A 15,609-nucleotide genomic window follows, 5' to 3' on the forward strand; every position below is an offset into this window, starting at 1 on the left:
GACGGCGCGATGCACCCCCAGGAGAAGCGGAGGCGGCAGGCGGAGGTGGAGAGCAGGCGTCGGCAGCTGGAGGATGACCGCCGGCAGCTACAGCACCTGAAGGTCCTGAGTGGGTGGCTTGGGGGGGAGGGGCCCGGGCCCCCGCTGGGGGGAGGGGGGGCCCGGGCCCCCGCTGGGGGAGGGCGGGACCCCGGGACCGGGCCTCACCCCTAATGGGGCTGGGGGTGCGCGAAGGCGGAGCTGACCCGACCCCGAGGCTGACCGGGGCCCTGTCCCCCCAGTCGAAGGCGCTGCGGGAGCGCTGGCTGCTGGGGGAGGTGTCCCCGGCGTCGGACGGCGATGAGGACCTGCGGACGCAGATGCGGGACGACGAGCGCAAGGCGCGGCTCCTGGAGGAGTCCATCTCCAGGTGGGAGGGCGCGGCCGGGCGCAGAGGGCGCCCCTGCTCTGACGCGGTGTCTGCCGGGGCAGGGGTGCTGTGGGCAGCTCAGCTGGGCCTGGGGGGGGGCGGACCCCCGCCTTCTCGCCACACTGGCAGGTGTGAGGGTGGCGGGCGGATCCGGGGAGGAAGGGAGTTGACGGCAGCGGCCTCCCTGGGGCCTTCCTGGCGTCAGCCCAGCCGGCGAGTCTTCCCTGGCTCGGTGCTGGCGGCTCTGCCTGCAGGAAGGGGGGGGGGGGACAGGCCGAGCAGCACCCCCGGGACTGGGACAAAAGGCCGGGGGTTTCCAGGCAGGCAGAAGCTCAGCTCCAGGGCGGCAGGGTCACGGTGGAGGGAAGTGACGGCCACAAATCCAAATGTCCACTTGGCCAGAGGAGGCCCAAGGCCCCGGCCCCACGGCCCGGCCAGGAGGGTGCGAGGCGCCCACTGTGAAGACCAGGGATCCCGACCTGGCGTCCGAGCCTGTTTCCCGGCCCGTGAACTGTCACCAGGGCCAGAGCGGGGGGCTTGGCTGGACGCGGGACCCAGACAGGCGCGCACAGACGGGCCGGCTCAGGACTGACCGGGCAGAGGGGCAGGGCTGCCGGGGATTGTTGGCTGCTGGGGGCTGGGCAAGGTGGGCCCCCCCTCAGCAGGAGAGGGTGGACGGGTGCAGCTGTGGGCGGGAGTGCACGGGCGGTTCAGGAAGCCCTCCAGGCTGACCCTGACTGGCCAGCCAGCCTGTCCGCCTAGACCTAGACTGGCCTCATCGGGGCGCCGGCCAGGCTGTTCTGTTCTCACGGGGCTGTGTGCCCGTTACCTTCTGGTGGCTGGAAGGTGACATGGTTTTTCCAGTTCCCCAGAGAGATAAAGCCTCCTGTAAAAATAAATGCGTGTGAGCGGAAAACAGGAGAGCCGGTTAGATACCGGCAGATGAGTACGCGGAAGCAGTGAAGGGGCCAGGCCGGCCCTGCTGTCTGCCTCGGTTTCCCCAGTGCTGAAGGGAAGGGCGAGGACGGCTCACAGTGGGTGGGGGGACATCAAGTCAGGGGCCGCAGTGGTGCTGCCGCTCACCCCCCGCCGTGCCCTCCCCAGGCTGCAGAAGGAGATTGAGGTGCTGGAGAACGCGGGCCCCCTCACCACCGCCACTGGGGAGGGCACTGCAGCCCCGAGCCCGGCCAAGGACCAGAAGACAGAGGTGGCGTTGGATTCTCGGCAGGTGAGGAGGTGGTGTCCTGCCCAGGGCGTCCCCCGGACCAGCCCCAGGGGGAGACGCCGCCCCTCCACAGGTTTCAGAGCTGCTTCCCTGCCGCGTGGCCTGGGACCCCGCGCTTTGCCTCCCTGTGCCTCCGTTTCCCCCACCTGAAGCGCCCCCGCGTGCGGGGCGCCAGGAGGCCTGGCGAGCACTTTGCACAAGACCCGGTGTGGGGGGTGCTCTCGAAGAAACCCCCACTCGTCTCCCCTGCTCTTGTGGTCGGTCACCACCGTCACCTGTCCGTGGGCCCCTTCGGGTGGGAACAGCGCCCCCGTTGGATGGAGGACAAGCACTGGCACCCGGAGAGGCTGAGAGACTGGTTCAAGGCCACACAGCTAAGAGCTGGTCTTCACTGGACTTGGCCATGATCCTGGGGTCTGATGGAGCCGGACCCGGAGCTCACGGACGCCCTGTGTGAGCACCAATTCAGGATCTCCCAGCCACCTTTGCTGCTGTGGGTTCAGGGGCCCTGGGGACGTGTGTCCCCCTCTCGCGTCCTGGCTGCCGTGGCTCCTTACCGTGGGGCGTCTTGAAGGCCAGCATCCCTGCTGTGTGTCCGGCCCTCCTCCCGATGCTCCCTTGGCAGCCATGTCCTGCTCTCACTGCTTTCCGGGGCCTGGTTCGGGGCAGGCCGGGGGGCTGTGGACTGGGGCCCAGGGCACTGCAGAGTCCCTGAGGAGACACTAGACAGGCTTCCTGGAGGAGGAGGGATTTGAAAACCAAATAGGAGTTCTTGGGGCATGGGCTCGAGACCAGGGGGCTTGTGCTGAGGAGACGGAGCACGACCGTGTGCACCCGCTGACCTGAAGGAGACAGAGACGCTGGCTGGGTGATAACGCGGTGCCTCGAGGGCCGCTGACCTGGTTCTGCTGGGTGAGGGGCCGGCCAGGCAGAAACCCAGTGCAGTGGGCGCCACACACAACGGCCCGGGACCGGAATGCGTTCGAGGGACAGAAGGCTGGCCAGAGGTGGGGGTGGGGGAGGAGAGGCCGGAGGCGGGGACCCATGGAGGCGGGGCCCTGGGGGTCGGTGAGAAGGGTTTTGCCTTCATTTGGGGAGCAGCGGAGACCCACGGGAGGCTTCTAAGCTGGGCGGGGCACGGCCTGGCCGTCACAGGTAGGGCAGGGGTGGGGGGTCCCTTCAGGAGGAGACCGCACCTGTGACGGGGTCCGCCAAGCCCTTCGCAGGCAGCGCCGACCTCTCTCCTTCTTTCTTGCAGGCCCCGGTGGGCACCCCCAAAGGTAGGCTCCTGCGAGGGGCGGGGCCGGAGCGCGAGGGGCGGGGCCGGAGCGCCCTCTGGTGGCCAGAGGCGGCTGGTGGGCCGGGAGGGGGCCTGAAAAGTAACAGCGGGTGTTGATAAACCGAAAGCAGTAGCAACGACGTTCTTGTCGTTTCTGGTCTTTTCTCGCGGAGCCCGGCCTCTGCTCAAGTCCACCTGCTCCCAGGTGGGCGGGCCTGGGTTTTCACGTCTGTAAAATGGGATCTGTGGGGGCAAGAAATCAGGGTCTCAGCAAGTCCTGGGGTTGGGGCACTATTTAAAAGGACAGGGCTCCCCGCCCACAGATGTGGAAGTCTGCCTTTCAGGAAATAAAGGAAAAAAGCCAGAAGTTTGAAATCTGGGGTCCGGTTTATTGTCTCCCTCAAAAATTATTACAGATAAATAATATACATTTGTCAACATTCACAAATATGTATGATGTTTAAATATATATTTAATTATAAATATGATTGGCATATACATTAAAAAGCTATATTAAAATTATTTAGTATAAGTTATATCTTTAAATCGTGTACTAAACGCGTCTGTTTCCACATCTGGAGTGCGGAAGGACCGCCACCGGCCAGGACTGGAGGTGGCGGCCAGAGTGGCTTGGCCTGATTTGTTGTGTGTTAATTATTCAGGAGAGTGTCTTACTGTGGAATTAAAAATTAATAATTAAAAAAAAGTCCACCCAGGCCTCTCAGGGATTTGGTGAGAATCACCTGAGCCGAGAGATGGAAATGGACTGGGGGCTGGTGTGTGTTTGGGGGGGTCTGGCTGTCTGGGGGTGTCTGGGTATCTGAGCATCTGGGGAGGTGTCTGGGCATGTCTGGAGGGGCGTCCGGGGGTCCGTGTGACCGTCCCTCCTCTGACCGCCATCTGTCTCCACCCTTCATTTACCGAACAGAGAAGCGGGCCTCCAACACCCCGGTCAGGACGGCCGAAGGCTCCACCATGATGAAAGCAGGTGGGTCAGCCCCCCCCTCACCCGCACCCCGCCGCGTCCCTGGGGGAGAGGCGGGGCCGGTCAGACGCGGGAGCTGTGGTCACGGGGTGGCGGCCGCACCTGAGCCTGGGGTGGGCCCGGCCGCCCCCCCTGCTTTGGCACCTGGGTGCCCAGCTTCCCTGAGAAGATGGGGCCGCTCGCATGGCCGCGCTCTAACCCAGCGCTCCGCGCGTCCTCCCTAACCTTGCCGCTCGCGCCCTGCGGTGGGGGCAGCGCACAGGCCCGCTCGCGCTCACCGCACACCCTCCCTCCTCCTCCTCCTCCTCTGTCCTCAGGCCGCCTCGGGACAGGGAGCGAGTGCCCTGTTCCCGGAGGGGAGGTGACCGAGCTGGGTCTCAGGCCTTTCTGTGCTTCTAGGAGGCCGGTAGAGACAGGGTTCGCATCACAGAGTTGGGGTTCAGACCCTTGCCCCGCCCCAGGATGACTCCCCGAGTCTCCACCTGCTGGGGCAGCGGGGTCATGCTGACCGTAGGCCCAGGGTCAGGCACCGAGCCCGGGAGCAGCGACAGCCATTAGGGCTGGCAAGGCCTTGTTGCTGCTGCTGGATTTGGGGTGAGCTGTGGAGGCAGGAAACCACGGAGGGAGGCGAAGGCCGCCTTGGGTTGGGGCGACCAGGACACCTTGGACGGTGACAGGGGAGGCCCAGGGCCTCATGCAGGTTGGGCAGCTTTGCCCCAGGACGCAGGAGACAGAGGGTAGCATTTGCCAGGAGGGAGGAGGTGTCTTCGGGGCCTCTGTGCCAGTTAGACTAGCTCCGCCCTGTCCCTTAGCCAATGACCTTGTGTAGTGCACAGCCCACCCAACTGTGTGTCCGGCGATGAGGGTGTTAGGGTGCGCAAGGGCATGGAATTAAATAGCATTCGTTCATTCAGTTATTTGACAAGTGGGTATTGAGCACCTGCTGTGTGCAACGTGTGGGGGACACAGCCCGGGGGGTTGATGTTTCAGTAAGGGCAATGTGTGTGTGGTTAGCTTATGGAGAACAGAAGGCAGCATGTGGAGGCCGGGGGCAGTTTAACGAGAGGGCTCAGGGGAGGCCAAACTTAGCAGGTGACATTTGAGCAAGGACCCAAAAGAAGTGAAGGAGCAAAAGGCACAGGGAAACGCGTTTCAGGAGGCGGTCACAGCACGTGCGAAGTCCTGGGGCTGGATTTGTACCTGCTTCGCGGAGGGAATGACTGGGAGCCCTGTGTTGATCGGAGCAGAATGAGCTACGGGGGAAAGTGGGAGGAGGTGAGCTCAGGGAGGTGACAGGCCAAGACATGCTGGGTCCCATGGGTGTGGGAGGACTCAGGCCTTAACCCTGGGATGGCACAGGGGAGACCTGGAGGGCTGGGGGGTAGGGGCCGGAGCAGGGAGCTGCCCCACCCGGTGCTCCCCGGCGCCCTCTGGCGGCAGAGGGGAGAACAAGCCGTGGGCGGCCCCCGGAGGCCCGCAAGCAGCCAGAGAGGCCTGCGCGTCTCAGAGGGTGAGGGGGATTGCGGGCTGCCCTGGGCAGGGGACACAGAGGGGCGCGATGTGGGCGGGTACCCGCTGTCCCAAGGCAGAACCCACTGGATTTGCAAACGGACAGATGTGGGGGGTGAGAGAGGAGGGGAGGAGGGAATCGCCCTGGTCCAGGCAGGGAGACCTGGGCAGGGGGCCGCTTACGGGGCAGATTGGGAGGCAGTCTTGGACATGGTGATTTGGGGGCCCCTGAGGGGACGGTGAGATACTGGAACGCGGGGCAAGGCCCTGGAGGCCATGGCCAGCGCCCGGGGATCACTGGAGGTCCCAGGCTCGCCACGTGGCGCTCATGGTGGTGGTTTCCGGACGGGGGGACGGGGTATCGGCTGTTGAGTTATGGCTCTAATGGGCAGTGACACTCATTTATTTCAAGAGGGAATCTTCCATTCTTCATGGCGGAAGAGCTGACGGCCAGTTCGATAGTCGACCGAAGAAAGGCACGAAGCACAGATGCACAGACATGCTGGCCTGGGGGGAGGGGTCCGGGGGGTGGGGCGCGGAGATCCACCTGCCAGCCCAAGTTCAGATCTTGACTGTGACCACGGTCAAGGCATGGCCTCCCTCTGGCTCCGAGGAAGCAAGAACAGTTTAAGGCTCTCCACGTGGGGTGGGATTGCAGGCTGGGGCTTCGAATGCCGAGCCGAGGCGCCCAGGCTGACGCCCATGCGGCACGGGGCGCTGTGGGAGGACGTTGAGCTGGGCTGCTGCGCGGAGGGCGTCCCTGCTGCTTGGCTCTGCGCTGCCGGCTCCCCTCCCTGGCTTGGCTGCTGCCGGCGGGGGGCACGTGGGCAGGTGGCCTTGGGTAACCCCTGCCTCCCGTGCCAGCCATGTACTCGGTGGAGATCACGGTGGAGAAGGACAAGGTGACGGGGGAGACCCGGGTGCTGTCCAGCACCACCTTGCTCCCTCGGGAGCCGCTCCCTCGGGGCATCAAGGTCTACGAAGACGAGACCAAAGGTATGCGGCCCCCTGCCCCCCCCCAGGCCCCCGCCCCGCCTCCTTCCACGCGGGTACTGCTCAGGGACCTCACCCCCACAGCCCACAGTCAGCCTGGAGGCCAGTCAGTACTGGGCCTGCAGCCCCAGCTTTTGTTCACTCCAGGAGCCTGACCTGAAGCTTGGCTGAGGGCCGGGTCCTAGGCTGGGCTCTGGGAATCGAATCAGAGGGGCTGTGTCCTAGGAGAGCTCCTCACACACGGGCCTAGCCCTTCAGTGTGGAGCTCACGAATACGCTTAAATAATTCTTGTTGTGGTAAAGATGACAGGGCCTCCAGAGATGCAGAGGGGGTCTAGCAGGGCAGGGCCGGGGCCAGGGAGGGTCCTCAGAAGAAGCGAGCAGGGGCTCACTGGACACACAGCGGTGCACAAGGCGGCCACAGCATGTGCAAAGGCCCTGTGGCGGGACGGAAGCTGCCCAGCTGGAGGAACTGAAAGCCTGTGGGGCTGGTGCAGAGTGGAGGGAGGCGTCAGGTGAAGCCTTGGAGGGAGGGATGAGCGGGGTACATGGTGCTGAGATCTGCTTTGGTTTTGGGAGTTCCCTCTGGTGGCTGGGAGGGGAACAGGGCGTGAGCGACACCCTCAGGGAGGCTGACTGGGAGGAGCAGGGAGATCTTGGTCAAAAGCCCGAACACGTCTGTCTGTCTGTCTCTCTCTCTATAATTCACAAGCCATAACATTCACTCGTCTCTGTTTTTAGGTAAGAAAACCTTTCTTTTAAACTGTATTATCCATCAGTGTTTAGACCAATTTCATAAATATTTTGCCATTTAAACTTTTGCTGATTTTTGGCATGGCCTGTAGGATAGATAAATAACCCTAGGGAGGGGAAATTCTGGCCAATATTCACTATGATGGTAGAAAAAAGGAGACAAACCCACTTTAGTAAACAAAATATGTTTTAGGAAGACATTAAGAAGCTATATTCAACATTAAGGCAGACCATTCGCTTTCTTCATGCTGTGGGGTTCATGGAGCTGATCCCCTGGGTCAGGTATAAAATCATACTGCCCGGCCCGGAACCCATTAGCAAGTCCACGAGTGCTGTCTTCACCCAAACGTGGTATATGCAGTGGAAGGGTCCTGGACACACAAACAACTCAGCATATAGCTCAGTGGGCGTTGGTTTGTCCACCATGTTATACGCTCCAATTCCAGAACATTTTCGTTCCCCAAAATAGAAGCCCATGACCCTCTATCCCCACCAAGGCATCCAATAACCCCCTCCTGTCTGTGGATGAGCTTCTGGACATTTCACACACACGGACTCACACCCCATGTTGCCCTTTGTGTCTGGTTCCCTCCCTGAGCGTTGTGTGTTCAGGGTCTGTCCATGTTCATATTTTATGGCTGAATAATATTCCATTGTTTGGACGGGTCACGTTTTGTTTATCCAGTCATCAGTTGATGGCTGTCTGGGATATTTCTACCTTTTTGGTTTTAGAACACTATACAAGTGTTTATATGGGCATATGTTTTCATTTCTCAGGTGATGTCAAGGCATGGAAGTTCTGGGTTACATGGGGACTCTTGTGTTTAACCTTCAGAGGAACTGCTGGGGTGTTTTCTTTCTTTCTTTCTTTTTTTTTTTTAAATGTTGATTTACCTTTGAGAGAGAGTGCACACAAGCGGGGAAGGACAGAGAGAGAGAGGGAGACAGAATCCAAAACAGGCTCCAGGCTCTGAGCTGTCAGCCCAGAGCCCGATGCGGGCTTGAACTCACAAACTGAGAGGTCATGACCTAAAGCTGAAGTCGGACGCTTAACCGACTGAGCCCCCCAGGTGCCCCTGCCAGGGTGTTTTTGGCAACAACCGCCCCCCCATGTCGCCTTCCCACTAGCCATGCACAAAAGGTCCCAACTCCCCACATCTTTTGCAGCACTGATTATTGTCCCTCTTCAAGTTATTATTATTATTGGAGCCATCTTGCTGGTTGTGGGTGGATATCTCCCTGTGGCGTTGATTCTCAGAGCCTCATGTTCTTAGAGGCTGCTCGGTCTCCGTGGCGTCCAGGATGCTAGGAAAGGGGCCCGCTCACAACCCAGCTCTGCCGTGGTTGGGGGACACAGACCTGGGCGGGTGGAGCCCCCATTCCCGCTCTCACCAGTGGTGTGGCCCAGGCACATCCCAGCTGCCCTGTCTCCTGGACAGGAGTGACCTCACGGGCCCCGGGACAGAGGCGATGCCTGGGCTTGCAGAAGGTCCTCTCTGAGCCCGGCCTGGCCCAGCCCTGGGGGATCCCGGACCCGCCAGACTGGACTCTGGTTGCTTAGCAATGGGAAGGCGATCCGTTTCCACAGCAGCCGAGGGCTCAATTCCTATCTCGGGGTGGTGGCCAGTGGGAAATACTCAGCTTGATTCAGTGTAACCCGGGCACACCCCACCCTCCGGGCCTCCAGCCCAGAGTCACCGCAAGGCCTTGAGGTGTGGACACCCCTCCCCAGGGCTTTGGAAACTGAAAGTAGAAAGCACTTTCCTTCTGGCCAGAAGCCGGGAACTGGAGCCCTGACCCTTGGCCCAGGAGGAGGCAAGTCCCCAGGGTGCGCCCCCTTCCACCGCCAGGCAGCTGCGTCTCCAGGGGTTGGCTGGGCTGGCGCCACGGTGTGGCGGGGACCCCTCCCAGGTGCTGCAGCCCAGCCCTCGGGGACTCCAGCGCGCACCGGACCCCCGCTGGGAGCTGCAGACTGTGTGTGCAGGCGGAAGTGCCTGGGGAGGGCGGGTCTTCCTTTCGGACGCCGGGGGAGGGGCACACCAGGCTGGGGGTGTCCGGAGGGGCCGGGTGTCCTCAGCGAGTGACTGAGTCCGGGGTGGTCAGGAGACTGAGTGCCCAAACTAGAGTTTAACCCAGGGTCAAGCACAGGGACCCAGGGAGGGAAGTCACGGTCCCCAAACCAACTCATGGGAGGGAAGCACACTTAGACCAGGAGACAGAGCCGGTCCAGCGCCTGCCGACTGTGACCCAGGGCTGGTCACCTCCATTCTCTGCTGCGTGGGGCCCTGTCGCCCGGAAATGCTGCAAGATGCAAGGGACGCAGGCCCCAGCCACCGAATGCCAGGCTTTCCTGGCTTCCCACACGCACTTCCGTGCCTGTAAATTTTCATCTGTGCGGCCGTTTGGGGCGGGGGGTGGCGGCACGGACGTCAGTCGGTTCTAAAGCTGTGACTCAGTTTCCCGTCCGCCTCTGCGCCGCAGGGAGGCCCCTGCCCGGAGCGCCCGCTCACCCCGCGTGTCTGTCTCCCCTGCCAGTGGTCCACGCCGTGGATGGCACCGCGGAGAACGGGATCCAGCCGCTGAGCTCCTCCGAGGTGGACGAGCTGCTCCACAAGGCCGACGAGGTCACGCTGGGCGAGGCGGGGGCCCGGGGGGCGCCCAAGGCGGCGGCGCAGACCAGCCCCCCGCGGCGGGCGATCACGGGCGTGCGGGCGCAGCCGGGAGAGGCCACGTCGGGGCCGCCGGGCGCGCAGCCGGGCCGGGAGCCCCCGGTCACCATGATCTTCATGGGCTACCAGGGCGTGGAGGACGCGGCCGCGAGCCGGAAGGTGCTGGGGCTGCAGGGCGCCGTCACGGCCGAGCTGGTGGTCATCGAGGACGCGGCCGAGCCCAAGGGGCCGCCGCCGCCCAACGGCAGCGCGGCCGAGCCCCCCGCCGCCGCCGCCGCCGCCGCCGCCAGGGAGGAGAACCAGCTGGGCCCGGAGGCCCCCGCCAGCGACCCCCGGGACCTGGACGCAAAGAAGCAGCGCTGCAAATGCTGCTCCGTCATGTGAGGCGCCCGCCCCCCGCCCCCGCCCCGCCCTCCACGCCACAGCCACCCACCGGCCCGACCTCCGCCCACGGTCACGGGCCCCGGACACGCGGTTGTCACATGGTCCTTCCGAGGGCTCTTTCAACGCGGAGAGAGGGACGGGGGTCCCGCAGCCCGTCACCACCCCCGACGCCCCTGAGCCACCGAGCCGAGCGCCTACGCCTGGTAGGAGAGAGACACGGACAGACCCACGTTTCCCGGAGCGAAGGGCACCCCACGACACCCCACGACACGGCAGCTCCACCCACAGCGGTCCTGGCTGGGATGACCCGGGGCCTCGGGGCGGCCCCCCGGCCAGCCAGCCGCCCTCTGGGCCTCCTGCCTGTGCCTTCCTGCCACCTCCAGTGAGGTCCCCCAGGGGACGTCCTGCCGGAGAGGGTTCCTGGGGGGGCCGCTCTGTCCCGGCTTAACCCCTGGAAGGGGGTTTCCCGGCCGAAGCTCTGGCGTCCGAATCCAGGCCAGCTGGGGTGAGGCGGTGCCTCTTTGAGGAGGCTTGGTCGGAGGTCAGGTCCAAGGTCCTGGAGAGAAGCAAGGCCCTTCCGGATACCCGCCCCCGCCCCCCGCCCCCCACCTGGTGTGCCCCTCGCCCCATGCTCTCTTTGGGCGTGGACGCTGGATGCGGGAGCCGGAAGGGCGAGCCCCAGGGACACGCCCCCGTGGGGGAGGGGTCTGCGACCCCCGGGCAGTCTCCTGCAGGCCCGGCTCTCCCAGCCTCCCCTTGCACAAGGCAGGGCCACACGAGCAGCTTCTTGTCCTGAGCTCCCACTCCCACTGGGCCCTTCTTCCTCCTGGTGCTAATTTGGGGACCCTGGGGGGCTGCCCAGGACCTGCTTGGACCAGGGTGCTGGGCCCCTCCAACCATACCCGAGAGATCAGGCCACTGCCACTCCCCTGGGCTCGGCACATTTCCGGCAGTGGCGGGGAGCACGCAGCCTGGGGGGGGGGGCAGGGGCTTCCTCAGTAGGAGACCCCCATTTGCTGCCCCGCCCGCTGCGAGCCTGTCCCCTCCCCGCTGGGAGGGGCGAGGGGTGAGGGGTTCCCCTCCTGGGGGCAGCCGACACCTGGATGTGCACACACATCTCCCCGGTTGCAGCCACGCTCGCCCCCAGAGGCACATTCGTGCACATGCTCACAGACCCTCACGTGCGGGCTGTGGTCGGTGAGGCCCCATCTCGGCCCCTCCCCCAGGGGCCTCCCACCCGGCGCCCAGGGGGGTGCAGGGGCCGCCTCTGACCGCAGCCTGGGCCCCGACTCAGCTCGGCCCCTTGGTGGCAGGGGAGAGGCCCCCCTGAGGTGACCCTGGGCAGTGGCCGTGGGACCCCCTCTTCCTCCTTGAGTCCTCGAGCTGTGAGCCTCCGCTGAAGTGCCCCTCTGCTTTTGATGTGTGACCAGGCCCTGATGTTCTTGACTTTCCCAGAGAAGCAAATAAACAGTGTGAACAGCCCCAGGCCCCCGAGTGCGTGGCTTTCGCGGGGGCGGGAGGGTGTGGCCGGGCTTGGGGCGTGGCCGGGCTTGGGGCGTGGCCGGGGCATAAAAGGAGGCCAGAGGGAGCCGGCCGCGCACCCACCTCCGCGGCTGCTGCCCTGGGCTGCCGTGGGCGGGGCGTCGGCGAGTCCCCGCGCACCTGCACCCACCCGAGCAGCACCTGCGGAAGTCAGGCCTGGAGGTAAGGGGACAGCCGGCGTGGCAGGCCCGGCTGGCTGCGGGCCGTGGGGTCCTCCGGGTTCACAGCCCCAGGGATGCCCCGAGCTCTGCCGAGAGGCCAGTTCCTGGCAGGCGGGGGGCTCACAGAGGCTGCCACCCCTACTTCTGCCTCACTAGGTGGTCTTGGAAGTTGCTGCCGCCTCTGGGCCTTGGTTTGCCTCTCTGTGAGATGGGCTTTATGGCCCCTGTGTCGGAGGCCTCCTCAGCCTGGGAGGAGGACAGTCGGGTCCCTGTCTCCACAGTGTCCCAACATGCTGGGTGGCCCAGCCTCTGCCCTTTTGGGGCCTCAGTTTCCCTGTATGAACAGCCGAGTGCGTAAGCTGGGGGCAGGGAACACAGGTCCAGACCCCGCCACCGACCCTGCCCTTCGCAGGACCCGTGTGACGGAGGAAGAGCCTGGCGGTAGAGGGTCCCCACAGCCCGGCGAGAGGCAGTCAGGACAGACCCCCAGAGCCAGGGGTTAAAGCCCCACCCACTGTGTCCTCGCCCTGGAGACTGACCGCCAGGCCAAGAGCTCCGCTGCCACAGGGACGCTGGGGGCCGCAGCCCTGCTGCACCTTGACCAAGATTCAGGCGGGACGTCTGGGCGCCTGGCCGGCCCGCTGCCTGTGTGGGGCCCCCGGGCCCCCGGCCGTCAGGGGGGCCTGGGCCTTGCCACCCTGACGAGGTTTTCTGACACTCTGGGTCCTTTATGTAGAAGTGGCCTGGGGAGTCCTCCATGCTTGGCGATGTCCCCATTTCAGAGGCAGGAACAGGCTCAGAGAGGCTAAGTGGAATTTGAACCCTGACCCGGCTGAGCCCCCAGGAGCCCCCCAGGCTGGGCTTGCCCCAGAAAGGGGCTCTCTGGAGTAGTCGCCCCAAAGGATGGGCTGAGCCTGGGGCACGGGCTGGGGGGCTGGTTCAGGACCTGCTGCGTGACTCTGGGAGTGACACTCCCTCTCTGGGGGAGTGACAGCAGCTGGAAGGAGGTTTCCAGTGAGTTCCGGCTCTCTGAGCGCGAGGCCTGGGGGCCCCGGGACGGCGGGCAGTGGGCACGGCGCCTGCCCTCCGCCCTGCCTGGGTATCGTCTTTCTCCCGCCTCCTCCGGACTTTGTTGCCCGCGCCCGGTTGGGCCAGGGAGGAGGGGGTCCACCTGCTTCCCAGGCGGGGCCCTGTCCCCTGGCAACCTGTGGGCAGGCAGCAGGGCGCCCGTCTCTGTCGTGTCGCAGCACCAGAGCCAGGCTGAGGCTGCGCGGGGGGGGGGGCGCGGCGTCCAGGAGCCAGCACGTGAGTCTGGGGACCCGGCGTGGGGGCCACGGGTGGAGTGGGCTTTTGTTTCCGGGACGGGGCGTCATGTGCCCGTCAGCAGCCTGTGCTCACCTTTTGGATCCGCGGGGTGCAGGAAGGGAAGTCCTCAGTCCCCACCCCACCCCTGAGCCCAGCTGGGTCCAGGGTCTGGTGGGGACATGGCGGGAGGGGGTGTGTGGGTAGTGGCCCCGCGAGGGGGCTGGCTGGGAACCTCTGGGCCTGGGACGAAGTCCACGTGCCTCAGAGCATTGGGGGCTCTGCCCAGCCAGGGCCCTGGGAGGACCCTCCTTGCTGTGTGACCTTGCCCTGGCTGAGCCTTGACCTTCCAATGGGCCATTGCCCGAGGGTAGGCGGCCAGTGATGAGGAAGTAGTTGTGTGGCACCAGGGGCCATAAACCCAGTTTCAGTCTGGTATCGATATGATATGGGGTGGGGCTGGGAAGGAGCAATGTGGGGGGGCTTTCTGGGAGAGGAGGCTCAGGCTTCAGGACCTGTTGTTCTGTGGCTGGCTGTGTGATCTCGGGGGAGCAACTTGCCCTCTCTGGGCTTACGCTCCCTCTGCTGTTAACTGGGGACAAGACTGGCCCCCTCATCACGGGCTCTTACGAGGAGCAAATAAGATGCTGGCGTGGGGTGCCCTGTGTGCGAGGAGCCGGGGGAAGACGCAGGGGGCTCTGTGCGTGTCACCACCACTCATTTGTGCGGGGCCTCTGAGGTCCCAGAGAGGCTGATGGTCCCCCCGCCGGGCTTTCACCTCCTCAGGCCCCATGTGGGGGCATCACTGTCCCGACTTACAGACGCCTGCCCTGGGGTCACCCCAAGAGCAGTGGAGGGTCCAGCATGTAAATAGCAGCAGCCACCATGAGAGCATTTACCTGGTGCCTACTGTATACTGGCTACCCGGCCGACTTTCAGGGTGGAGCCGAGTACCGTGGACTCTGCCTGTGGACTCTGCCTACGGCCGGGTGTGGACACTGAGCCCAGAGACACGAGCTGGTGGGGCCCTGGGGCCTTGAGCCAAGCCCACTGGCCTCAGTGACTCACCCGAGAGGAATGTGCCAAGGAGGAGGCGGCGCCCCCACCCAGGCCCCACAGGACCCGGAGACTGTCTCCCTCTGGGCAGATCCCGCCACCACCTCCCCGGAGCTAATGTCTAAGTGGCTTATAAATCCTGCTGAGTGAACGTCCACCTCCCCACTCGGCAAACACTCCTATGTTACCCCTCGCACACCTGCCTTCCCTGGGGAGCTCCAGGGCGTGGGGACAGACCTGCCCAGCGCTCAGGGTCAGCGCTGGGCTCAGGGCGTGGAGGGGAGGCCTGGAAGGGGAGCCTGATCCCGACCCCCGAGTCCTGGGCCCCTGGAATGAGCAGTGTTTGCAGAGAACATGCTTTGCTCAGCCAGGCTTTATTAACTCCCTGCTGTATACCGGATTCCGGGCTGCAAGAGGGAATGCTCATCTGGGTCCAGTAGAAGAGAGGGTCCTGGGCTGAGGGCTTCATGGCAGAAGACAAGTCCCCTTTCAAAGAAGCATCCACCCTGTGACTGGGGGACAGCACCTCCCTGGGGCTGTGTGGCCTGGGCAGGGGCGGGGCCTGACTGCCATTTACTACCCAGGCTTGCTTGCTTTTACCTATTGTTTTCCTAATTATAGTCTCAGTACTTGATACAAAGCTCACTTGATAGTGTTAGTTAGAACACGGTTCCTGTGTGTTTTATGTTGCTTGATCCCACGTTTCCAGCTCAGGGAGTGGCTGCATTTTCCTCTTTAGAAATGCAGCTTTCACAAGCAAGGTGGCCCCAACGCAGGAAGTCTGTCTTTCCTTGGCCATAAAACAGTGGAGCCTAAATTGGGTGCTGGGCCAAGGAGTGGGAGATGCTGACAGCAGGCTCCAAGGGCAGGGGCAATCTGGGGGGCTCCCTGGAGGAGGTGTCCTGTGGGCTGCAGCTAGGAAGGCTGTAGAGAAGCAGAAATGTAGAGGGAGCTGCAGGAAGCGGGGGACTGGAGAAGGGAGCCCTGTGAAGTCTGGGGTTTTGTGTGGAGGCTGGCTGCGTTCTGGAGGCCAGGAGAGCGGGTCCCTTTGAGGAGGGGACTCCTGGAGCTGTGCTCAGCAGAACCCGTGCTTGGAAAGGGGCCTGGGCCCCTGGCACTGGATCATGCTGTGGCCAGAGGCTCCGGGGCCTGGCCTAGCCCAGCAGGACAAGGTCCACAGCGCTCCCTAGCCTGTCCGGGCCTCATGGCGGCAAGGCGGGGGACCGTCCGCGAGGGGACAGAGTGTCCCTCTAGGCAGGTTGTAGGGGAGGGAACCAGGATGCGGGACCCAGGAGGCTGGAGTCCTTGCCAGCCAGCCTCCCTCTCTGAGCCTCAGTTTTCC

At 64.1% G+C, this 15,609-nt stretch overlaps 1 protein-coding gene across 6 annotated transcripts in view; it reads left to right on the forward strand.

Annotated features, from left to right (window-relative positions):
- Positions 1-11,688, forward strand: part of PALM (paralemmin) — a 30,968-nt gene extending 19,280 nt beyond the window's left edge. For 4 of the 6 annotated variants that reach the window (XM_039248104.1, XM_039248107.1, XM_039248105.1 and 1 more), the window contains 7 exons: positions 22-102; positions 282-409; positions 1,514-1,637; positions 2,893-2,914; positions 3,842-3,901; positions 6,272-6,403; positions 9,689-11,688. In XM_039248104.1, the coding sequence (XP_039104035.1) occupies positions 22-102; positions 282-409; positions 1,514-1,637; positions 2,893-2,914; positions 3,842-3,901; positions 6,272-6,403; positions 9,689-10,206 (1,065 nt within the window). In that variant the 3' untranslated portion in view covers positions 10,207-11,688. The remainder of the gene's footprint in view (positions 1-21; positions 103-281; positions 410-1,513; positions 1,638-2,892; positions 2,915-3,841; positions 3,902-6,271; positions 6,404-9,688) is intronic. The other 2 variants (XM_039248108.1, XM_039248106.1) reach the window with 2 other exon arrangements.
- The last annotated feature ends 3,921 nt before the right edge of the window (positions 11,689-15,609 follow it).

The sequence above is a fragment of the Hyaena hyaena genome, unplaced genomic scaffold (genome assembly GCF_003009895.1).
Source record: "Hyaena hyaena isolate Hyena2069 unplaced genomic scaffold, ASM300989v1 scaffold_302, whole genome shotgun sequence".
NCBI lineage: Eukaryota > Metazoa > Chordata > Mammalia > Carnivora > Hyaenidae > Hyaena > Hyaena hyaena.